This window comes from Vicia villosa, linkage group LG5, assembly GCF_029867415.1.
Source record: "Vicia villosa cultivar HV-30 ecotype Madison, WI linkage group LG5, Vvil1.0, whole genome shotgun sequence".
In the NCBI taxonomy this organism is placed as follows: domain Eukaryota; kingdom Viridiplantae; phylum Streptophyta; class Magnoliopsida; order Fabales; family Fabaceae; genus Vicia; species Vicia villosa.
Window position 1 is genome coordinate 403,609 of NC_081184.1, and position 26,402 is coordinate 430,010.

Below are 26,402 nucleotides of genomic sequence, written 5' to 3' on the forward strand. Positions count from 1 at the left end.
GAAACATTTCATAATAAAAGAAACATTTCACCTTAATGAATACAACATAAAACAAACATCTCAGCGTGATGAATACAACATTCAAACTTAATAACATTATGATGCTATTTAGATTTGTATATTAACAACTTAATTCGATTGATTAAAAAGAAAGAAAAAGAAACAAGGAAACAGAAGTTGACCTGGTAAAGGTAAAACCTTGGAGGACAGAGAGAGTAAAGCAGGTATGTGAATATGAATAAGAGATGACGTTAGTCTTGCAAGAGAGAAAAGACCGTAAACGCTGAAGAGACAGAAACGTACTACCTATTGCAAACCAAGAAGAAAAATCACAAACGCAATCGACAGAAAAATGAAATTGAACAAGAGATAAAGTTTGTGTTGCAACGGAGGGAGAGGAAACACACGGAAGAGAGAGAAACGTACTACCTATTGCAAACCGAATAGACGGAGGAGATAATCAAAAAGATCACAAATGCAGCCGCCGGAAAGTGAACTAAACCTAGCAAACATAAGAGACGACATTAAAGAAAATCAGCAAAAATGAACAAGATATGAAGTTAGTGTTGAGGGATAGTAAACGAAGAAGAGAGAAACGTGTTGGAAAAATAACAAAAAAGTAAATATCTACGCTTGCGGAAGCATACCCATAAAAGAGGAAATAAAGAAAAAAATTTGATACTGAAACTCAAAATTTAATTCAACTTTTAATTTTACAATGACAAAATTAGAATATCTCTCGTATAATTGCAATTTTTAAGGAGAAAGTTGCAAACACTCCTAACTACAATTTTAAGGAGAAAATTGCACACGCTCTTTCAATTGCAATTTTTAAACGGAAAAATTGCAAACCCTCTTTTAATTGCAATTTTTGAACGGAAAATTAAAAATCCTCTTTCAATTGCAATTTTTGAACGGAAAAATTGCAAACCCTCTCTCAAGTGCAATTTTGGAACGAAAAATTGCAAACTCTTGCAACTGCAATTGTTGAATGAAAAAACTGCAAACCCTCTCTCAACTGCAATTTTTGGACGGAAAATTGCAAACACTCTCAACAAACTATTTTTTATCGGAAAAATAGAAAACCCTCTCAACAAACTATTTTTAAACGAAAAAAATAGAAAACCCTCTTTAGACACACAATTAGCCAGATCCCCAATAAACCCAAAAGACTACGGTGTAGAAAAATCAAACTACCTATCTCTATTTATATTATTACTCAAATTATATTTTCTTCCTACTATCCGATGTGTGACTTGGATGAATATACTATTTAACCCAACAAAACTTACTAGCACAAATCGAAGACACGACGGAAGTGAAAATGAACAAGAAACGAAGTTAGTATTGCAACATATGAGGGAGAGAATATGAAGAGAGAAACATATTACCTATGTTGCAAGAAGACACCAAGGAGAGAGCAAACCGAAGACACGACGGAGAGCGCAGACTGAAAACACGGAGGAGAGAGTAAAACACGTCAGTGAAAATGAACAAGAAATAAAGGCATTGTTGTAACGAGAGAAAACATAGAGAAACGTACTACACGTGTTGTTGCACAAAAAGAGGTGAGAGAGCTAAAACTGAAGAGACAACGAAGAGAGTGACAAATATCACAAGTTACTCTCGTTATGTTAAGGTGAAGGAAATAAGTCGTCTGTTGTCAACACACTCACGAGTAGTTGTATTCATAACTTCTGATTTGAATCACACAGTTAAGATAAATAGGAATACTACTCATAAAATATTAATTATAAATCAAAATCAACAATTTCGATCATACGGTTTAGAAGCCTTATGCAGAGACTATGTGATTGTACCAAATCACAGTCTCAAAACGGTTGAGAAAGTTGAACCTTTTTTTATGTAACAAACTCTAAACTTTTTTCTTTCTTTTTTTCTCCTATAAAATTGATAAAGTATTAGAACTATTTAAAGATGACATTATTTTTAACAATAACATAAGAACACTAAAATGCAAAGAACACTAAAATGCTTAAGAACACTATTAATTTTAAAATTTATGCCATCTTTGTGGTGGTCATTTGTTTCTTTTCAACTTAAATTATTCAAAGATGAAATAAGAACACTAAAATACATTAAATGAAACTACAACTATTTATAGTTAATATGATTGTTATTTTTCTAATGTATAGCCTCGGAAAATAATCTCATCTAATTGTAAGACATGAACACTATTTTATTTTCTTTTTTTATAAATATTTTTAGTTAAACTTCACTTACACATTTTACTACTCTAAGTCTATTTATAAATTACTCTTCATAGTTTAGTTGAATAGAATTTACTATCCTACAACATACATCTTCAATCGAGATGGTTTTATGCACATCAACATTGCAGGATAACCTACATAAGAAATCATGTAAGTCTTAACATGAGGATGATACTTTGTATCCTGCCACAGATGATAGAAAAATGCAGTAGATAAGCTACATAAGATTAAGAATTTTAGAAAAACATGAATGGGTAAGCTACACAAGAATACTAGAAATAATGAGTAGATAAATAGCACAAAGATACTAGTACTTTATGAGTTTAAACAATAAAAAAGACAAGTATTTCTAAAATTGGTGGCATTAACTAAACAATTCTATACCAAAACCATAATTTTGGAGATGTCCATTTCTTTTAAGAAGTTGAGAAGATCTATAATTGAATGAAGGTACCCAACAAAGAACAAAAGGCGAGAATTTCAAGGAGGAGCACAAGATCCAAAAGAAAGTCACCACATAACTATTAACTAAGCCAACAACAAAACTCCACAAACAAGAGACACTAATAGAGAAACAAGAAAGTTAAGGGAAAGAAAAAGTAAACAAAATACAATAACAACAGTCAAGTCATTGTACGTAATATCACCGAAAAAAAGTAGAGTAAAGTTAGAAACCTGGTAAAGAACCACAATTGTTGGTTTTGAACAACCAAAGAGTAATTTGATGTCCAAAACATTTGGTACGTTAAGCCAGCAAATGAATCAGTCTCATTAAAAGAGTAATTAATTTTGAAAAAAATACAATATTGAATGAATAAAATAATTACCTAATATCAACTGCTTCTTGAATGTGACCACCATCAAAAGAAATGACCTTGAAAAATTCATTATACTTGTGAAGGCCAATAATCTCATACTCTGGATGGATGATAACTATATGAGTTGTACAAGATTTTCTACTAATCTCAGCAACATCTTTCATATCTCTGAATAACGATAATAAAAATACTTAGGGCGATTTCTAACCAGTTTAAAATTCAATCTCACTTAAATTGTAGGAAATATTACTATAAGTGATTGCATTTCAGTACCTAGTAATAAGCTTTGTATTTAAATGATTCCATTGGAGTACATAAATTTTGTATTCTTCAGTAGAAATGAACAACAAAGCTTGAGTTTCACCTTGTTTGATGGAAACAAAGAAAAAATAAACAAAAGAAAACAATATTTTAAGTTAAATATAAAACTAAAACTTGAAATAAAAACTCACATGAAGGTGGACTAGTTGTAGTGTTGCAACTCGACCATAAATGGGAACATCATGCATAGTCTGCAAATGAATCTCATCATATTGTATGTTCATTAAGAAAATAGAATTTCAAACACAACAGTAGAACAAGTAATACTATTGAAAAATGAAGCTTTCTTTGTTTTTCAAATTGACAAGCATCACTAAGAGAGCATGTCTTTTTTCATGAAACAGAAGGAAAAAATGTAGCAACATTTTGTAAGCCTATGTGAGATAAGTGTCATAATCTGGGTACCAAATATTACAATCATTATTAGATATGAGATTGAGTTATAATTAGTCTATGCATTAAAGAGAAAATATATTTATGTACACTCAACTATACACTAAGATATTATGAACACAAAGATATAGGGGTGGCAAACAGGCATGTCCGCTGTAACACCTCTTTTCTAAACCCCAAATATTTTAATATAATTACAGAGTAAGATAACATGCATACATCAAAAGGTGCCACATCTCGTTTCCACAACAATGAAAACCAAACAAATCATACAATCACATACATCTGATCATATTTATAACACATATTTAAAACTTCAAGTTTCTTTCATATGCATATCGCAACGGAATATTAACTCCTCAAAATAATTTCAATGATCATATGTCATACTATAATCATCTACCAACATAATGAACATATCATATCATAAATATGGCATATGAATTCAAACATACGACTCAAGGCCACTTAACATAACATATCCAAATACAATGTTAAATACGAGAAAATATAACAATATCTTAAGCAAACAACATGAGTTCAAATACCTCCCTTGGTACATGACCAGAGCATTGACTCACTATCTAATAAAAGTGAAATAACCTAATAAGCTCCTCGACTAATCCTCGTGCAAGTACAATTACTCTTCGGAACTTGCATAATGTCGCATAGAACGTCTTTCAAACAGAAGGGTGAGAATTTAAAACATTATAAATATATATAATATGAATAATGAATATAGCATAAAATCATCCAACAATTCATCACACTTCATAATCCAATGAGTTCAACAATTATCGCACATATCACAAATTATCATAAATATTCCACTAAGATGTCAATTACCATTTATCACACAAGCACACATCAAATTCAAACACATCACAAAGCAACCAATGTGACTCCAATTCAATTTAATGCAAATTATACATGTGGTACCATCATGAACTTCATGCTCACCTCACTTCCGATTCATTTTGAATCAAAGCCACGCTCCCGATCCGGACTAGGATCCAAGCCAACAATATGAAATTATAGTTTACCGATTTCGTTTCCACACTAGTATCAAAGCCACATGTTGGTTATGTGTGTTGGCAGTAATTTCGGTAAAACTTGTGTCTTAGCTGTTTGTCAAGATGTCGTGGAAGATGTCTTGACATCATGATTATTTTTCTGTTTTGTGTTTTAAATGCAGGATTTCGCTTTCGGTGTTATTTGGTGTGCTGTCAAAGTTGATTGCATATTTTCAGGATTGATTGGCTCGAGCTTTCCAATCTGATGTGGAATATTTTATCTTGGTGTAAGGGTTTTCTCAGAACCCTATTCTTGGCCCAAGCCCAAGTCTTCTGCTGTTGGTGTTTCTATTTAAGGATTGCATAATCCTAATTGTTCAATAGCTTTTGTTAAGGACTCTGGCTGTGTGTGTGCCTAGTGTTAGGTATTTGAGTTCCTTATTGTAATCCGCTCATGTATCGGTTTTGATACAAGAGTCGGAGGATTGTTAATTGTTCATTGTTGATCATCCATAAGCTTTTAAGAGAGTGGTGATCTTAGGTCTTTGAAGAGTGTCTTCAGTGTGTTTTCTTTGTTGTCTTTGTTTAAGTGTTACGTCACTGCTGGAGCGGTAAAGCGGCAAGCAACAAAAGATTTAGGTATTATTTATTACCTGGTGATATAGGTTATATCGTATCGTAGTCCACAGATATTGGTAGAGAAAAACTGTTATTCGACTATCTCGCGTTCTAAGTTTCATGATTGGGTGCAGAAAGTAAATGCGGGAAAAATAAATAAAAGCAATTAAACAATCTTAATAGTCTAAGAGAAATAGTTATGGAATTGCATTTCGTTCTACCCGTCGAATACTTAAATCTGGAGATCTTATCGCAACACACTCACAATACACATCAAAATCACCAGGCATCATTCGAGATGCCACATCAGTTTCCATGTCTGAAACACCGACGAAAGCTCAACCGTGCTATTCACATCAGCGATGTCTCAACCGACACAAACAACACAGAGGCATTAAACTCGATACCCATTACGGTTATTAGCCCCAAATCTATTTCTACAATTCAGAAACTAATAGCTATCATTCCTAATCAAGATTTATGGTGTTCATTTCTGCAACAACACAAATCCAGAGCATTTAAGCAAAAAGATCAAGAATCAACAACAATGATGATTTGTAAAGTGAATATATAAACGATCCCAAGATCAACAAATGTACATACAATAAGAGTAGAAAAACATACATACAAAACCCACTATTGGAATGAAACATAGGGAAGAAAGAAGATGAACCGGAAACTCTCACTGTGTCAAGGCAATCGAGACAAATCCATAGCCAATCCACATGATGCAGCACCCAATGGTGTTTCCTAAGCCTCTAAACTATCAAAATTGGATCAGAGCCACTCCATGGGGGAAATGGATGATAAAAACCTAAAAAAATATGATTTTACAACATATATACTAAAACTGAAAATCGCAGACCGCGCTAAGCACGCCCACCGTGCTAAGCGCGCTGTCCTTTATTTTTCTTAAACCACCTGAGCGTGCTTAGCGCCAAATACCCGCGCTAAGCATCCTACTTTCTGCCAGACTTGGTCTTCAAATTTTCCAAACCGCGCTTAGCGCCAAAAAAGCGCGCTAAGCGGGCTCAACAGAACAGCAACTTTTATTTCTTCAAAAACGCATTCGCCGCCGTGTCTTCGACAATTTATTCCTCAAAGCTTCGAACACGCACAAATACCTACAAAAGACAACAAAACTATCAAACGGTACACATTTACACAAAAACGTAACAAAACATATCACAATAATTCGCACACTTCAAATTATTCACCAAAACGTTGCACAACACATATACATCATCAATAAAGCATTCACTTAGAATTTATTAATCATACATAACATATAGCATACAAGCCAATCAATGTTATCCTCACAATTCACCAATTCACCATATACATATACAAAAATTCAAGTAACATGTATACATACAATTTTGATTCAAAACCTATCCAAACATCATTGAGTAAATTATTAAAATCCATGAAAATCCCTACTAAAATATAAGCACACAGGATCCCAAAGCAAAGAATCAAAATTCACAAAATAGTGGAACAGGCCGCACTACGCACCCGTCCTCGCGCTACGCGCGCCCAACTCAGACTTGATCATGACATCCCATAGCACCGTTCTCATCAATCCAAAAATCACCACCTTTTCCTTGATTGATCAACGTCAATCTATCAACCAAAGATAAATCAGATTTCTGACCTCGAATCTCATCAAAAATACCACAAGTAAGCTTTAATATACCAAGCTTAACACCAGAAGAAGTCTCTTCACAAACCAAACTCAAATCTCGAAATTGTTCCAAAAATTTCAACTCTCGCATCATCAACATCGACATATGCAAAGATTTCCTACTCAATGCATCGGCTACAACATTAGCTTTTCCAGGATGGTAATTCAAACCAAAATCATAGTCCTTGAAGAATTCCTGAAGTAACACTGCAAAGCACAAACACATATAGCTCTTCCAGGGTGGAGAATTTGGCATGCGACCCATTAATTGTTTTGCACTATTTTGCTGCCGTAAATGGATTCATACCCAGATACTCTACCATCCACTCAATCGCATCAACTCGTAGTACCCGAGAATTGTTGAGTAGCCTCTCTTTGATTGGTAGGTGGAGTAGAAAAGCCACATCATCAAGAGTGATCATCAACTCCCCAACAGGAAAGTAGAAAGACGATGTCTCCTTGTGCCATCTCTCGGCAAGTGCCCCCTGCATGTCGTGGCTTATAGTCACATAACCAGTACATTATAATCCGCCAAGTCTGGATCCGACAACAGCCTCAATGAACCAATCCGCCCTAGGTTTAAATAGATCTAAGATTTTCTATGAGTGGTTCACATTCTTAATGGGCACCCGGTGTATCCTGAACCTCCTCTTCTAGTACCTCAACCTGCTCTGGTACTTTCTCCTCATCATGCACCTGCTCATGCGCACGAGAGGATGACACCTGAGACAGGCGACTCCTCGGTGCAGATGTGGATCTTCCAGACGCTTCCTCCTGCCGTACCCTACCCCATCCCCGAGTCATGTTTTGGTGCCTAGCTCTCTCACGCCGAGCAGAGGCTATCTGGCTTGGTCTGCCTTGTCTTAAACGGTTGTTCGGGCCCTGGTTGTCATCCATTTTCTTGAAAATGTGACAAGTTAATAAGAGGAAGGGGAAGGAAACAACTTTGAAAATTAAACAAAATAATCAACTCAGGGAAGAATTCAGATGTGCATATCCGAAATTGGTCAAAGGGGGTTTCAGATATGCACTTTTGAAACCACATGCGAACTGTCATTTTCGCAGAGCTTCTACTTATTGCCCTAACTCGTCCAAAAACTTTTTGTAACATCCAAACACCAACATTTAACTACTCTAACATCAACCTACACATTATCCTTGATTCTAACTAACCTAATAACCTATTATAACATTGCAAATGGAAATAGAGAAAACGTACACAATTTTGGAGCTTTGAAGATGAGTTGAAATGAGTAGGAAATGCTTCAATGGAGATTTTGAATCTTCAAACTCAATGTAGTATGAGTTGAAATGAGTAGAAATTACAAGTTTGAGTAGAAATGGATCATTTTGGTTTTGGTTTTTTGGTGAAAATGTAAATTACGCGTGGGTTATGTTCTTTTTGCACTGAGTTATATGTTTAAATGACTTCGGATGTGCATATCTGAAGTCACCTTATTTCCAAGAAAATGTGACTTTGGATGTGCAATGCGAAATCACCTTTTCTTGAAAAAAAGGTGTCTTCAGATGTGCACATGTGAAGCCACATTTTCTTGAAAAAAAAAGGTGTGTTAGGATGTGCACATGCGAAGTCACCTTTTTATGAAAAAAAGTGACTTCGGATGTGCACATTCGAAGTTTAGAGGTATTTTAGATTTTTCGCCAGAGACCTCTAAGAAGTAATATGGGTGTAATAAGAAATTCCCTTTAAAAATTTTGGTGCATCCTTTTCAAAAGCCCATTTTTATTTTGGACCAAAACTGATCCAATCTGTTTGTTTTGTGGGCACTTATCACATTACATGTTTGTTTACATGCATAAATATTGGCATCTCATCCCATTTTTATACAATCTCCCATATTATGCGAAAAATTCTTAAAATGTCCCCTGTTTTTGGAGTTGCAACTCTGGACGCACCAAAAGTCATTTTTATCACAAAAAAATGGAGATACATCTCTAAAGTCTTAAAAGGGTGTGTTCCGAGACGTGCTTTCAAACTATACCTAATTCCAGAACTCAGGAAACATGAATGGAAACATGACAACATAATCAAAGTTATATCAACATCAACATTTCATTAAATAAAAGCATTCATTACATGAATAATCACGAAAATAAATTCAACATTACATAACCATTTCATCGGGACGCTGCAACATAGTGATTATATCCTCGACGAATCTTTGAATCTTCGCACCCACTTCAATCGAACCATTTGATTCGTAACGGGGAAAATACTCCACATAACCTTAAGATCTACATCCGTCTTCAGTTCAAGGTTGGTAAAATGGACCTTCCCTTTGTTGTCAAACGAGGGTGACTGATACTCGGGATTGACAACCCTGCGATTTTCTGGAAAGCACAATTGAGTATTCAGTTTGGATATTAGATATACGAGGGATTTTTCCTCGGTGACCCTAAACAGAAGCGGTGGCTTCTTGCCATTTAAATACACAAATGCAAGGTGGGGATATGAACTCATTTTTTGGTTTCAGTGTGTTGGTGCAGCAAATAAGGGTCGAGACACACCCTATTTATACAAGTATTGGGTCAATTTGGACCTCAAATTTCTTATCATGTATCAGGTAAAATTTTGGAATGGCATATCTGAATATACCACATTATTAATTATAAAAAGGTGACTTCGGAGTCACATATCCAAATAAACCACTAATTTAATTACCAAAAGGGTGACTTCGGAAACACATATCCGAATAAACTACCATTTTCATAAAAACAAGGGTGACTTCGGAGTCACATCTCTGAAAACTTTCATGAACCAGAAAAAACCAAAAACTTTGTAAACAAGCACGTGCAATGTAAAGCAAAAGCAAACCATCAAATTAATATGTATTAAATCATTCAAATTAATACATACAAAAAGGTGTATCGATTACAATATAGAATGCACCAAAAGATCCAGTACCGCAGAAGTCTAATGTTGGTTCCGCCTTACATGTTTCCTTATTTGATTCTCTTTCAAGCTCCATCAATTTGGTGAACTCTATCATCCTCTCCATATATTGATCCAGCCAGGTTTTCGCCTCAATTGTGGAATGTGTCGTGTACTCCATCGATGTAGCTGGAATTGGACATCCAGGTTTCAAATAAACCTGAACAAAATATAGGCCTTTGAAAGAAACCCAATACACATAATGTGTGCGGATGAATTTTTAGGTGGATCGCTGTGTAATGGAAAAAATGTCTCATAGAACTCATATCTTGTCAGAAAGGTACACATTTTTTCATATGCACTTGCTATAAGGTATCCCGTCTCAGGGAAGCGCGTCCATTTTTAAAATGGTGCTTTAGCGCTTCGACAAGGAACAAGTGCATTTTGAATTAAATCAAATAAATTTTGGGCCCGTATAACTTCGTGTAGAATTTCCTATGTGTCGTCAACTATTTCAAAAGTGAGGTGCAGACAAGTGGGTATTCCTCCTTTAATTTACCAAACAATATGGTACAGCCCGATAACCGCAATTACCATCATCCCAAACATTCACAATCTGCTCAATGTGTTTGTGCATAAAAAACAATATTACATCAATGAATTCAATCAGGAGATTGTTAATAGAGGAGGTAGTAGGTGTGGTCTGCTAATGCGAGCACCCTTTTAAACATTGTTTTGAGATTTTGGAGTCGAAGAATCTGGAAAATATGAATCAACATGTTCAAAGTATGATGGCGACCGCTTTGTTGAATTGTCATCTTGAGTGGGTTTTACCTTTTTAGGGACACCTTTGGTTTTAACCGGTTGTAAAGGAGGTTTCAAATCTATGGTTTCCGGGTATGCAATCTTCCTCAATTGCTCTTTGATATGCAATTCCGTGGTGTCATCTGCCTTTGTAAATCTGTCTTGGATTATTTCCCACTCGGTCTGGATGCTTATACATGTTTTACCATCATAATCAACCATCATCATCAAACTTAAGTTTTTTCCAGTGACTGTATACTTCATTCATACGTATCGGAGAATTAATCTTTTACTTTTTTGCAATGAGACAAGCACATGGAAGACCATAAGTCTTCCTAACTGTACATCCACACTTTGTTATATCCGTACATGTTTGTTCAGCTCGCTTCGCTTCGTGAAAGATGAAATAAGAAAAAAATTTAGAAAACATATTCGAGTGAACCATATCTAATAAGAAACAAAATAACAAAAAATTTAAAAACCAGTAACAGTTGAGTTCGGATACACATATTCGAAAAAATATAGGTGAGTTCATAAATGTATTTCCGAACTCACCTAAATTTTCGAACTCACCCAACATTTTTTTAGCTCAAACTAAAGAAACAAAACAAGCAATGAGGGATGAAATGAGAGAACTTTACCTTAAATTGCAGCTTATGATTCTCTCTATGATGTGTTAAAATGCACAAAATCTGGTTTTAAATCGAAAAGTTGATTGATAATGAGATTTCTTTTCAAGAGTTTTTTGTTTTGTTATAGAGGTGTTGGAAGAGTTTGAAAGAGTGAGGAAAATGATTATTCAAGATAGTTATATACTCAAATTTTTGCTGGACATTTTCGGATAGGCATATTTGAAAATCTTACTGGGAGATTAAAAAAAACTCATAGCAAAGGTAACTTCAGATGATGCATCTCCGAATTAATTTTTTTATTAAAAAAATGACATTTAGTGCATTAAGAGATGTATCTCTAAATTTACTCTTGAAGACATAGATACTCTTGCTTTAGAGTATTTCTATTTCATCAACCCGTTCCAATAGGGAAGTGTGCATCGTGTGAGCCAGCCATCATGTGTATCTCATCTCACCAAGCAGGTTAAAGCTATGACGCAATGTTGTTATATGATCATATTGAATCTTTTGGAAGAGGATTCTTTAACAATGAGTTTCTAATTAAATTTAAGTTACAAATATTGTTGAATAATGTCTGTGCTTAAGATTATTCAAATATAAGAATAATGCCAATATACAAAAAGACAAACGCCAAACAGCATAAAATAGAAACATAATAATGACATATGTTTATTCTAGTGTATAATTAAAGTATGGTTGTTGTACTTTGTTCTACAAAACAAAAATTACACTAAAGTTTTCATTGTGAGAAACATAATAATGACATTTGTTTATTCTCACATAACCAAAACCAATAAATAACAACAAGCAAAACAATTATGTGTACATTATTGGTTGGACAAAAGAGACAAAACTTTGCATTGAGGCATGAAAACATCATAGAAGAGGCACAAGCTTCACTGTAGTGTCCATGGCAGCCACGCCTAAGAGACGAGTTGAGCTGGTGCATGTGACTTACCTACAAAGATAAACCGGAGGAAAATGAGAACCGGGCAGAAAAGAAATCACATTAACCACAGCATTTTCATACTCATTTAAAGATTTCAAAGTAGGGGTGTGAAAAAAAAAAACTAGTTCCTGAGAACTAATTTTAAAAAATTGGTGCATCCTTTTTAAAAGCACGTTTTTATTTATGACCAAAACCGATCTGATCTGATCTGTTTCTTTGAATAAGTTACTAAATAGAGATACTTTTGTTTACCCAACAAAAATAGTGATACTACTTAACATAGCTTTAGAGTATTTCTATTTCATCAAGCCGATACAATAGGGAAGTGAGCATCATGTAAGCCAAGCCATAATTAATATGGCTAACCTCAATTTATATTTTCTTTTAGATTGAAACATATTTATCTCGCCAAGCAGGTTAAAGCTATGAAGTAATGTTTTTTTTTAGTAATGGCAAATAGATTATACTAATGAAAAAGATCAAGATCATACAGCGAAAACCGCAAAGGACAAGAAATGTCTGGCAACAGGTACAGCTAAACAATATACAAGCAAGACGAAAATACAAAACAGCCAAAAGGCGCAAAAAGGAAGGGATCACCCAGAAACACACCACAAAGTTATATGATCATATTGATTTACTTTCACCAATATATATCCTTGTCGTGTATGTAGAGAAACCAATGTTACCCATCTATTAGACAGTTCGAAGCAAAATTTTAGATTTAGAAAACTTACAATAGATGAATGGATGAAGGGCCAGATACAGCTGCAGCTCTTTGTGCCCGGTTAGCTTCACACTTATAAAGCTCTTTCATTTCTTTTTTAGTGCGCCGTGCTTCAGCCCGTTCCTCCTTCACAGCAGTCTTCAAAACAACACAGTTGTCAAATTAGTAGGACTCATAAAACCATTATTCTTAGAGAGACAGCAGTTGGTGAATTCATAAAAAAGTTGATAATTATAGCATTCATATATGAAGCATTGTAAACACAAGACGTAATATAAGTAATACAGTTACCTTTCTCTCTTTCTTCTCCTCCTTTGACTCTAGGCCATGTTTTTTTCTCTTGTACGGTTCAACTTTTTCAATTGTTGAGTCTTTAACCTTTTCAGCAGAAGGTTTTCTACCACCAGGTAAGAAGTCTAAAGGAATCTTAGCTTTTCCTCTTAGGGAAATTATTGGACTAGAGGAACTAAAGGCTGCAGTCACAGTTTCAGCCAATTTCTTTTTCCTAGTTGCCCCCGGTGTTTCAATCTTTCCAGGGTGGTTATCTAAATTTGTGTACGTCGAAACAATAGTCTCACAATCCCAAACTTCCGACTCATCGCTACTTTCTTCAAAAATTACAGCATCCTTTCCATCATCTTCAACTTCATACTGCTCACCATATTCCTTGGTACGGCGAATCACATCAGCAGCAGAATCCTCTTCCTCCTCACCTTCTGCGGGAACCTTGTACTTGCCACCACCATCAAGTTCTTGGTTATCCATCTGATGGTTGCTAAGCGAGAGTTTGAGCTTCTCAGCAAGTGACTCGTCTTCAGCTCGATAACTTTCTTCATAGTCACCATAATAATCATCATAGTCACTGTTATCATCAGTTCCATACTCTTGACTTTCAAGCTATAACAGAAAATAAACTGAGAATGAGAACTTCAGAAGTAGTCAATAAAGGCTATTATTACTTGTAACACCTAAAAATAGTCTTGATACAAACAGAAACTTAGCACAGCAATACAAGCTAATCAATGACATAGAACAGAGAGAAACATACTTATAGAACTATATCAATTTGAAAAAAAAAAAAATAACATCACACCCTGTATAAATAAAATAGATTATGATTAGAAGAACTCACCAAATCGAATTGTTCATCTAACAGACGACGACCTCTTGGCTTCTCAGCAACACAATGCACACCTGTTGCACCATTTGAACTCCCATCCAAAGGTCCACAATCACCATCAAGAGTGGAATAAGTAGAAACTTGTGATACTTGTTTATTGTTTAAGCTCCTACCCATCATAGACTCCTCAGAGAAGTTATTTCCATTGGACGTGTGTGCCTTCTCTTCATCATCATCTTCGTCATCACAGAGGTTAGCCTGGACAACAAAGTCTTCCTCCAAATCTTCGACATCAGAGCCAAACCGCGACACATCACTGTCATAATCAAGCAGTGCAGCAACTTCAGGATCAACAGCTTTTTGAACCCTTACATTAGCAGTATGGGATGCAACACTGTACAAAGTATTTTCCTCAGGCTCTTTCTCCGCCGCCTCTTTAATTCGCACTCTCGAAGCATCATAAGCCTAAATTCACAAAAATAACTACTTAACAAATCTTTGCTACATTAACATACAGAAACATAGCTTCTAACAAAACTAAACTAGTGCAACAAACTGAAACCAAATTCAACAGAGAGAAAACAGAATCATCACCTTAACATCACTAACATGCTCAAGTTTGAACTTAGGGTTACTAAAGAAATTTGCACCACCACCAGTATTCTTAATTTCCCTCAAATGAAACAAGTAGTTATAACCATCATCCGGAAACCCTAATTCCAGAATCTCCTTCCTCACATCGTCCGGCAAAGGACCGCTGCCTTCAGCATATCCGCCGTCGCTATCGAACTCTGCGTCGGGGTCATCGGGTGAATCGGCGAAGACGGAGTCGGCGGGACGAGGATTGTTGTCGACGCGAACGAAAACACGGTCGGATTGAGCGAATGCTGGATCGGTTGAGTCACGAGCCATGAGTTGGAATGTTGTAGAGTTTTTTTTGTCAATGAATTTCTTCTTCCCCATTTCGTGTCGATTTGAGTGGTTGCAGCGGTGGTTGTAGTGGTGGTTGCTGTGGCGGCGCCGGAGACTCAGTGCTCAATGTTCAGTGCTATTTCTTTGTGGCTAACTGAGAGATACGTTATGCAAAACCCTAGTAATAGTTTTTTTTGGGTTAAATAATTAAAAAACCCCGGCCTTTATAGCGAGTTTCGGTTTGGGCCCCTTGAAGTATTTTTTTTTACGTAAGGCTACTTAGAAAACTCAATTCATGGATTTACTACACCCCATTACGACACCTACTCATTGGGCATGCAATTAGTGGCCACGTGGGAAAAAAATTTTGGCTGACTGGGACATGTGTGTTAAATAGAAGTTAGGGTTGTCTTCCTCCTTTCTCCATTGTCGTTCTTCATCATCTTCTCCCTCCAAGGTCGTGTTTTTTTTCTTCTTCCTCCACCGACGTTCTTCACACTCTTCTTCTTCATCCATGGCCCAAAGCAACTCGTATGGTAGCAATGTTAACCCAGCCGCGTTTTCAAATTTACCCAGATGTGATTGTGATGCACTAAGAAGGAGCTAGAAGAAGGTTACCTGGTGTATCTTATAGATGCACTAAGTGTGACAAAGTGGGACATAATGTGAAGTCATGCAAGAGCAACAGACAAGATCCAAATGCATTGAAAAGAAAGGTAATGACACTATTAATTACATGTAACTGGTTTTGTATACAATGCAACTTATTTGAACATAATGTAAGTGGTTTTTTTAATGCATAAGAGAATGAGACCAAATGCAAGTGAGGAAGGTGATGCAAGTCAAGAGGCTGCTACAAACAATGTTGGAAGCCAGGCTAATACAGTCAATGAAGAAAGCAAGACTGATACATTGTTTGGGGATATCACTGATGACATGATAAGTAGCCTACCAGACATTCATTCTCATGTTCCAAGTCAGGCGTCAACATCTAACATGAACAAGGGAAAGATGGCTATCAAAACCAATTAAAAGGAGAAAGGTAAGTGAGAGGATAAAGGAGAACTGGTTCAAAAAAACTAAACATTTCACAGGTACTGGTTCTGACCCTGAGCAACGAATATGCATGAACATTGAGGAAGAAGAAGCACCAAAGAAGACTCCTAAGAAGGCAACCAAGACTACTCCTAAGAAGGAAGCCAATACTACTCTTTAGAAGGCAGCCAGGACTACTCCTAAGAAGGCATCAAAGAATACTCCAAAGAAGACTACTCCAAAGAAGGCTACTCCAAAAAAGATGAAATAAAATTAGCATGTGTTGTTTTGATATGCATTGTAATGTTTGTTTTAGTGTTGTTCTGATATGCCCTGGATGTTTTAGTGTTTGTTTTGATAGTGTTGTTCTGTCACAGGCTCTTTTGTTTTAGTGCACTTATCTAATGGCTACTGCTAAGACAGTTTTAGTTGGTAAGGTATTTTGAATCCTTAAGACACTTTTGGTGCTCTAGTTTGTAACTACTGAATTATGCCCATGTTTTGGTGCACAAGTTATTAACTACTGAATTATGCCCATGTTTTGGTGCACAAGTTATGTAACTTCTGAATTTTAGTTCATTGCATCTTGCTAAATTGAAATGCTTGTAACACATTAGTTAACAGAATGTGAACACTTAAACATAACTCATTTTATTGATATGAAATACACAAGAATAATTACACTTAAACATAACTCATTTCACTGACATGAAATACACAAGGTTATACATTCAAATGCTACCCATAATATTCAACCAACTTCATGTTAAACTAAGTAATACAATATGGCTATAACCAAACAACAAAGAAGGATTGTTGTCTTCTTCAGCCTCATGTTAATACTTGTCTGAGTTGCAAGCTTCTTCTTCAACTTCTCTAATTTTTGTGATACTGTCTCCAACTTCAATTCTAGAATCTCACACTTCTTACAATCTGATTGAATCATTGCTCTATTCCCTTTGATAGGGTCTCTGATTTCATCATCCCACAAGAACAAATCGCAGCTACTCCCAGTCTACAAATTACAATAAACAAATGTTTAATAATAATCAAATTTACGACATTGAATTGGCAAAATAACACAGAAGCATACTTACCCCGACATTGCGGCATTTCCAGAACTTTCTATTGCGGTTTTGGACTGTGTTGGACACCCACATCTTCATTGCTCTATCACAACCACATCTGGGTAAATCTGGAAACGTGGCTGAGTTAACACTGCTACCATACGAGTTGCTTTGGGCCATGGATGAAGAAGAAGAGTGTGAAGAACGGCGGTGGAGGAAGAAGAAAAAAACACGACCTTGGAGGGAGAAGATGATGAAGAACGACGGTGGAGAAAGGAGGAAGAAGACAACCCTAGCTTCTATTTAACACACATTTCCCAGTCAGCCAAAAAAATTTCCCACGTGGCCAATAATTGCATGCCCAGTCAGCAGGTGTGGTAATGAGGTGTAGTAAATCCAGGAATTGAGTTTTCTAAGGAGCCTTATGTAAAAAAATACTTCAGGGGGCCCAAACCGAAACTCGCTATAAAGGCAGGGGGTTTTAATTATTTAACCCTAGTTTTTTTCTTCTTAATTACTGGTGAATTTTGATTTGGAATGTTGTCCAATTTTATTTATTTTAACTCGAAAAAAACAATTTGATTGTTATCGCAAAAAAATTGTGATTCAAAAAATCGAAGTTTTTACCCAAATAACCTACATTTTAATTTTATTTTCAAATTAATTCAGGTTTCAAAAAATTGTCAATCTATCTCAGTCTCAAATAAAAGAATTGGAACACAGATCTAATGTTAGATGAATTAACAACTCTACTGTAAAATTAAATGGAGGCGTCAATTGAATTGGTAAATCCATCTAGTCTAGCCAATTCAATTGACGCTGGTGTTTTAAACTTTAAACGGTGGCGTCTGTTGAATTGACGCTTGTGTGCATTACGAAATTGGTGAATCAAATGAAGATGAAAGGAGAAGTGTTGACATCACGTTAGTTGTAGAAAATATCTTGAGGTTATTGGCTCCAAAATTTGATCATGTGGTAGTAGCTATAGAAGAATCCAAAAATTTGTCAAGCGTGGCAAAAGAATAGCTTCAATGAACGCTTGAATCTCATGATAAAAGAATGACTGAAAGATCCACAAGCATGACGAAAAGTGATGTTGCTCTGCAAGCTCAATCAGCAAAAGAAAAGAATGGCAAAAAAGTTGAAATGACAACAAGGTGGTTACAAAAATTCAAATGGCAGAAATCATCACAAGAAGGAAATTCGTCGAATTAGAGAAGACCCTCAAATCAAAGTAATCACAAAGGTGGTGTTGCATGTAGAGGAAGAGGCGGTGGAATAAAACATGACAAAAGTCACATTCAACTATCAAAAGTATGGTCAATACACTAGTGATTGTCCTGAAAACAAAAGAATTAATCAAGAAAATGATGCAAGGCTTGCAAGACATGAAGAAGAAGAATAAGAGATGTTGTTGATGATTACAACGAAAATATTGGAGGACCAATGGTACTTGGATTCAGGCTGCTCATCGCACATGACTGAAAGAAAATATCGGTTTGTCAACATAACTCTCTCAATGAAGAATAAGATAAAATTCACAAATGACAATACCCTAGTTGCTGAAGGTATTGAAAATGTTTTGATCATGAGGAAAGATGACAAAATGTTAGTGATTTTCAATGTATTGTACATATCAGACATGAAAATCAATTTACTCAACATAGGGCGTCTGACCTAGAAGAATTACAAAATGCTGATCAAAGATAAGATGATGAGAGTTCTCGACTTAGGTGGAAAGTTAATCTTGAAGGAACCAATGTCTCATAACAGAACCTTCAAGATTGAACTCAATGTGATGGAGCATGCGATTTTGGCCATCTCAACTTCAAAGACTTCAGAAATCTGAAAAGAGGAAACATGGTTTCAGGCTTACCAAAAATCGACATTCCACATGAAGCATAAAGAACTAGTACCACACAACTATGTAAAATATAAACATTCATGTAAAACAAATCGTGTCAATGGTGAAAAATTGAGTAAAATTCACATGGGAACCGTCAGAATCAGGGTCGCACAATTAAAGCATACTGAACTACCAGATTTTTATGTCTATGCAAAAAAATCAGGTATATCAGACTTTTCAAAAAATCAGGTATATCATACTTTTTGAAAAATCTGGTACATAACAGCGTTTTCCAGATTTTTTAAAAAATCTGGTAACAACAACGTTACAGACTTTGCGAATTCCAGAATTTTTTAAAAAACCGATAAATCTGCAAAAAAAAAAAAATCGAATGTTTCGCAAAAATCCGATAAAATTTCAAGGGATTTCTTTATTTCTCTCAAAAATCCGATAAAAGTTTAAGAGATTTTTCAAAAAATCCGATAAAACTGCATAATATTTCCAACTATTTACCTAACATCCGGTAAAGCTTCAAGGGATTTTTGTATATTTGGAAAAATCTGATAAAACCTCAAACTAGATTTTTAAATGTCCGTTAAAATACATAAAAAGGCAACTTCACATATTTTTTGTACCATATTTTCGACATCTTTCGAGTGTTTACAAAGAGAATTTTTGTACAAAATGTGAAAAATTGAATGATAAACAATATGAAAGGTAAATTTATTTATCATTATGAAAAATTGTGGAAATGCCAAATTCAATTGCGGGAAGATTTATGCACAGAAGGTGGAAAGAACATTTCTCTTTATTTTGATAGGAATTTTTCTTTGCATACTTATACCTTCTCCAAGACCCCTAACGAAAATATCAAAAATGCTAAGTGTTTTTGGAGATATATCTCCGAATACACAAAATTTCATTTTTTATCAAAATTTAATTCGGAGATGCATCTATGAACCTACACCTATTTCATTTTTATAATTTCTCTCTTTTACTTTTTCATATACAATTATTTATTTTCTGACTTAGGAACTACTTAGAAGTTGAAGTCAAACTACTGCCCACTTATTACTTATCAATAAGGAATTAACAAGTGCAACGTGAAATTTAATGTAAGAACTTAAGGTCTTGGACATGGTTCATTGATTAGAATTTAGAAAAGGTTAAAAACTAGCAAATATTATATACCTGAAGTATGGAAGATACGTCTATATGCTTTAACAATGTATCTTCAAATAAACTCAGAGATATTTTAAAATTTTCACATTTACGCCTCATTCTATAATAAGGGTGTAAAGGGAAACAATTATTATTCCCTATTAAGCCCAAGCCCAATAGTTTCATTCTTTCTTCTTCGTTTTTTCTGATAGTGTAGCCGTAGAGAATCAAGTGTTCATAAGCCAAGAAGAAAAAAACCGAGAAGAGAGAGAGAAAAATTGATATCAGATAACCGATCCATGGCCTCAGCCGGAGGAGCAGTGCCGTTTTGGCGAGCAGCAGGGATGACATACATAACATACTCCAACATATGCGCCAATCTCGTCAGAAATTGCCTCAAGGAACCTCACAAAACCGAAGCTATCTCTCGCGAAAAGGTTCATTTCTCTCTTTCCAAATGGATCGACGGAAAGCCTGAAAAACCTAGTAGGTTCCCTTTTCTCTCATCTTTACCTTTTTTTTTTCATACCCTAATTTTACCCGTGTCAAGGTGTCTGTGTCGTGTTTCTGGTGTCCGTGTTTCATAAATTGGTAGCTTAATCCATAAATTACTAATCGAAGTGCTAATATTTTTCAGCTCTTCGCTCAGACACACCAGAACACTGATTTGGAATGGCTGGAACCTATGCATGTAGAATTCTTTGAGATCTGCTGGAAGTTGATTTTCATTTTGAACCTTTATGTGCTTTTATTTTCCATTGTTCTTTTTTCTGTGAATGATGAGTTTTGCAGAGACATATGCATGGTTAATATTGTAATAATTTAAGTTTGCACACATATGGTTTTAAACTTATGAAAGAATTTACTACTTGATAATATCTCTGCCCATGATGAATTACAGTTACAACATTGTTATTAGACCAAATAAAAATGAAAAGTATTCATAAATTCATAAATTTACACACCATCATTAGCTATAGTATTCAATTCAAGGGCAAATGTGTTGTTTACAATCCTGGGTGATTGATTATCCTTCACAATCTACAAACTAATTATTTGGCATAAAGCCAAAATAAAATATTACTAATAAACTCCATAGTACTAAAAAATGCTCATAATGCTAACTGCGAAGTAATATATCATGTTTTGTTAGTTATTTATGATAATTTCATTTGTGCAGAAGATAAAAGTAGTAATTACATTTTTATCTTGGTTTGCAAATGCATTTCATATTCTAGGAGATGCTATTAATTAATGTTAGATGGTGTTTTTTTTGAAGAATGAAGCTGTCCTCAAGGCATATTCTGAAATCTTTTGAGCTACCTAAAAGTCCTTCTATTTATACTTAATACAGAAGAAGAGTGGAGAACACCTTGAGGCCTCATGCATTCTTAGTCTCTACACCAGTTACATTACTTTTCACGAGTTTTAGAAACACTGATATTAGAGACATAATATTTGCGCGGGGTAATTGGATACTACAAATACCAACATAATAATGGAGACATTTGATTCTCTCGGGTTTAAAGTGTATGGAGGGAAAAACGCACCGTATGTATGGGTCCACTTCCCAGGCCAAAGCTCATGGGATGTGTTCGGCGAGATGCTTGAGAAGACGCACGTGGTTACTACTCCCGGGAGTGGTTTTGGACCTGGCGGTGAAGGTTTTGTCAGGGTCCGTGCTTTTGGTCAGCCTGCAGAAGATTCAACCAGCTATACAAGTGATGAAATTTAGAATATCTCAATTGGATGAATGTCTTTTGAATAATTTTCCTGAGAATAAAATTTAGAGACTGGATATCAGTGTTTACTCTGCTTCCATTTTAAGTTTTGTCATTGTATCAAACTGAAAAAAAATGAAGCAACACATCTCAGATGATGTTTAATGTCTTGTATGCTTCTATTGATAACTGTCAAAATGTAGGAATTCAATCATATAAGTGAGATGTCGCAGGTTTGAATTTACGTCCCTGCATCTAATGTGCCTAAACAATTATTAATTTAACGGGACACACCTCATTCTACTTGAATGTTTGATTAATACAAAATACACATTTGCTCTAATAAATTATCATTAAACTTATAAAAAATGATTAACAATTTCAAATCAGAAGTTTCAGTTCCTTAAGAGATACTAATTGCTGACACAAATTCTTGGTGAGATACGCCTGCAAATTGCCTTTATAATTATTTTAAGACCCTTATATTACTAATTTTTCAAGAGGGGTCTCAGCTTTAGAATTTGAGGGTCTCATGTGCACCACCATGTTAAGCCAGTCCACATCATGCTCTAATAAGGCTGATGTGTGATTGTCCCCTTAAAAACAGAAGAAAAATAGAAATTTTGTTGAATAAAAATTGATAAAGGCACCACCACCTTTGGGAAAGGGTGTGCTATGACCCTTTGCTGACGGTTATTTGGCCACAAAATAAAGCAAGATCGTCCTATTGTCTCCTTAAGGATAATACAAAGTATCAAACAAAGTCTTAACTTTAGGCAAAAATAAATAAATTATAAATCGGGTATCCTCTACACGTAATTGCAGAAACTCATCTTTCGAATCGTGTAGAATTATAATAGACTGCAATCTCTTCCTAAAAGATTTAATACTGCTGTAAATTGTAAGTTTAGGATTAGATTCAAACTCATGACCTCTAATTAAACTGATAGAGACTCCATCTGATCTAAGTACTTTTGAGTTAACTTTATTTTAACTTTATGCACTTTGGTTTATTACATTTTTCATTATATACACATTTTTCATTGAACTTTTCTACTAAAATTAAAATATAGTCAAGTAGAAAAGGAAGAGTAATACATATTATAAACACACAAATAATAATGAATGGATTCCACGTCCTATAAAAGAGGGGCTTTTCATTACATCCAATTACATGATGCATATGGTAAACAAGCCTAGCCTTATACTTTATCCATAGCCAACAACTTTTTTTATTTTTACTATGAGATTAATTAATTTATTCTACAACAAAATCAACAATATACAAAACAACACATTCCCTTTTGGACAATAAATTAATTTGAAAATGAAACATTCTTCTACAACATGTTCTAATAAAAGAATGAGGTGTCATTTGGTCCTTATCTACCCTAAAATAAGCACAATCTAACGTCACCACCACATGCTTCTTGCTGGATTGTGACTAATGGTAGGGGTAAAGTGACTTGCTGTTGAAGTAACTGCATGTTTGGTATTACAGTGAATTTATCTAAATCAAAAGACATGTGTCTTATTGTGATTCTGATAAATTCAACGTGATACCAAACATGTATTAATAAAGATAATAAATATTAGTCTTGATTGAATTGTTGCGTCTGTTTCTCGTACCGCCTTATACCACATATCGGCTGATTCTGCAAAATAGGGTTACCTTTTAATAATATATATCATATGGTTGATAATATACTTTAAAGGGTCTCCATTTTGCAAGATATAAAAAAGCCACACTTTTTCAAAATATATGTATGTACACATGAATCACTCCACAGTGTTATAATAGTCTTCTTAAACAAAGGCACAAAGTGATGAAATCAGCAAATAGACAAACATCCAGTAGAACATGCTTTGGTTTTCCTTTTGTGCCGCCTGGTTCAAAGTAAATTTTGATTTAAAAATAATAATTAGATTGATGTTTATCAAATTAACATTACATTTTGATTTACATTCATAAAAATTATACTATAAGATTTCACGCATTCACGCATTCGGTACAATGTGGACCTGTCCATCAAATTTAAAAATATATTTTCTGTATGCCGTCTGATCATATGATTAAACAGTCATCAGTACTCCGAATGCATGAAATCAATTTCAAAAACTATACTATAAACTAAATAACTTAAGCATTATTGAAAAGAAAAAGGACAATATTATTTTGAAAGTATTTGTTTACCTTTGTTCTAGTGGCAGAGGAGGTAAGAGAAATTGAAGTAGATGGATTTGATGATTTAGCAAAAGAAGACAATCCAACATTGTATGTCATAGATTCATCAGGCTCAAACAATCCATAATTTCTTTCCGATGTCGGTCCGTTCTTGAGATTTTCATTAAACAATGCAAACAAGTATGATTCCAATCTCATTCTAGGCCTCAAAGGTGTTCCTTCATTTGCCATTTGTCTTTTCAACAAATTCTTGTTATAAATCTCAGCATTTTTCAATGATGCACCAATTTCATCTGAGTCACCTTTAGATGGCCAACCTGTCTCAGAAACCCTAACTTCTATCCCATTAAACCCTAATTTAGATATTGCAAATGTAACTGCATCTACCATAGCATATAGCATGTTATCATAATGTAGATTTGTATTAGGATCAACCATTCCTTGATTAGTATTAAATAATACATAATCTAATGATATTTGATTAGGGTCATTCTTATAAGCAAAATAAGGATAAGCATTGATCCAAAAGGGCGATTTCGTTTTCGACAAAAAGTTCAATAATTCATACATGATTCCTGAGATTTCACTTCTGAAACTACCAGCTGAAGGAGGGTAAGATTCTTCAAGAACTTCTAATGAACTAGGTGTTGACACATGAATGTTTGTGTCTAAACCTAATTGAACTAAACCATTATGAATGTTGATCATTGCTGGAACAAGATACTGAATTAGGCTCGAGTCGATTTCGGTGAAAACTTCATTTCCTACTTGAATTCCAGTTATCTTTGTGTCAGGCACATATGGTTTGATATTAGTATTCACCCATTGAAGTGCTTGTTGTGGATCATTCAACTGGTTTAGTATTTGATTCTCAACTGTCACAATGACTTCCACATTCGAATTCGCAAAGGCTTTCAGAATCTCCGGATTCGTGTCGTAGATTCTTGTTTTTGTGATCTTTAAATTGCTGAGAAGCTCAAGGACTTTGGTTGGTGGTGGCAAATTGTTGGCCACTTGTCCATAATTGATTCCAAATGATGCAACAAAAATTCCACTATCTGTGATTTCAATAATGAAGTTAGTTAGATAAAAAAAAATATTCAGAAGACAATAATATTAAGATGGATAGCGAATAAGCCGAACAAACAAACCTAAAGAGAGAAAAAATGCGAGAAGAATCAATGACAACATTTTATTTGTGACAATACTCTTAATTTTGGTGTTTGAAATTTGGAGGGAGAGAAAGAGAAAAATGAGAGTTGATATAGTTTGCCTAAGAAGTAAGTAATGTGTTAATAAATGGTTTGTTTGGTGTTATATTTATAATAATGTAAAGTACATGTTGTGACTTTAGTCTTTTGCAAATTACAATCCAATTCCACTCACCAACCTTGAATTTATTTTATGTTTATTTATGTAAATACCCTTCACTAAGTCACTATCAAAAGTGAAGAAGAATTGTAGTCGGTCAAATATTGGAGGAGAGACACGTCAGGATATTATTGTAATTGAATTTCATATACTAGTGTGGTCAGATTTGAATAATGGCAAACAAATTTTTATGAAAAGTGATAGATGCAGAAATGTTAAGAAATATGGCGCCAAATATATGGTTGAAGTTACGGGTGTTAGATAAAATAATGAGAGGAGAGAAAAAATACAAATTTTTCAAATATGTACAATTGTATTTTAATGTGAGGATTTATAGACAAAATTATAAGATAAGTTTCTTTAATGTTTATTACTCATTGAGTAAAATTTCAATCGATTCTATCACGTGGGGTCTATTTTCAAAGGGCTTTAAATTTATATTACAATAACTAAAAAACTTATGGTTAAGATATATCGAGTATTTTGGAAAGCTTGAGTTTGTTTTTAAGCTAGAAATAGGGTTAACATTTTTAATATCCACCTATTTATTTTCTTAGGAGACCTACTATTTATAGAGAAAAGAAATTAAATAATCATCATTTCAATGAAAAATTACGATCATGATAATTATCTTGTTGAAATATTCTTAATAGAAGCGCTTGAAGTTAATATACACTCTTGTTTTCGACTGGACCTGTGGCTGATACAACGTCGAGCACAACCCAGAGTTGTCCACGTCAAGGACAGCCTAAAATGCAGGTTCAATTTGTTGGGGCTAGTAAAGAGCACGTTTCTCACGTGTTCCTCAGCCGAGGACACGTCGCCAACTGCATCCCCATGTTTCGCGTGACTGGTGAAACGGTCTTGCCCTTCGTAACAGGCAAGTCAGCCACAATCA

The 26,402-nt window shown here is 34.8% G+C and overlaps 3 protein-coding genes across 3 annotated transcripts; 1 reads left to right on the top strand and 2 right to left on the bottom strand.

The window, feature by feature from the left end:
* Positions 1 to 12,055: 12,055 nt before the first annotated feature.
* LOC131601062 (uncharacterized) lies at positions 12,056 to 15,296 on the bottom strand. Its single transcript, XM_058872783.1, has 5 exons — positions 14,801 to 15,296; positions 14,219 to 14,671; positions 13,378 to 13,983; positions 13,097 to 13,224; positions 12,056 to 12,368 (listed from the first exon to the last, which is right to left on the bottom strand). The coding sequence occupies exons 1-5, from the start codon at positions 15,167 to 15,169 to the stop codon at positions 12,365 to 12,367; spliced, it is 1,560 nt and encodes a 519-aa protein (XP_058728766.1). The 5' UTR covers positions 15,170 to 15,296; the 3' UTR covers positions 12,056 to 12,364.
* A 5,127-nt stretch (positions 15,297 to 20,423) lies between these two features.
* Positions 20,424 to 21,103, top strand: LOC131601064 (ATP synthase subunit epsilon, mitochondrial-like). Its single transcript, XM_058872786.1, has 2 exons — positions 20,424 to 20,713; positions 20,865 to 21,103. Exons 1-2 carry the CDS (start codon positions 20,527 to 20,529, stop codon positions 20,891 to 20,893), a joined length of 216 nt encoding a protein of 71 aa, XP_058728769.1. The 5' UTR covers positions 20,424 to 20,526; the 3' UTR covers positions 20,894 to 21,103.
* A 1,982-nt stretch (positions 21,104 to 23,085) lies between these two features.
* Positions 23,086 to 25,417, bottom strand: LOC131601063 (glucan endo-1,3-beta-glucosidase 14-like). Its single transcript, XM_058872784.1, has 3 exons — positions 25,285 to 25,417; positions 24,143 to 25,191; positions 23,086 to 23,835 (listed from the first exon to the last, which is right to left on the bottom strand). The coding sequence occupies exons 1-3, from the start codon at positions 25,322 to 25,324 to the stop codon at positions 23,755 to 23,757; spliced, it is 1,170 nt and encodes a 389-aa protein (XP_058728767.1). The 5' UTR covers positions 25,325 to 25,417; the 3' UTR covers positions 23,086 to 23,754.
* Between the last annotated feature and the right edge of the window lie 985 nt (positions 25,418 to 26,402).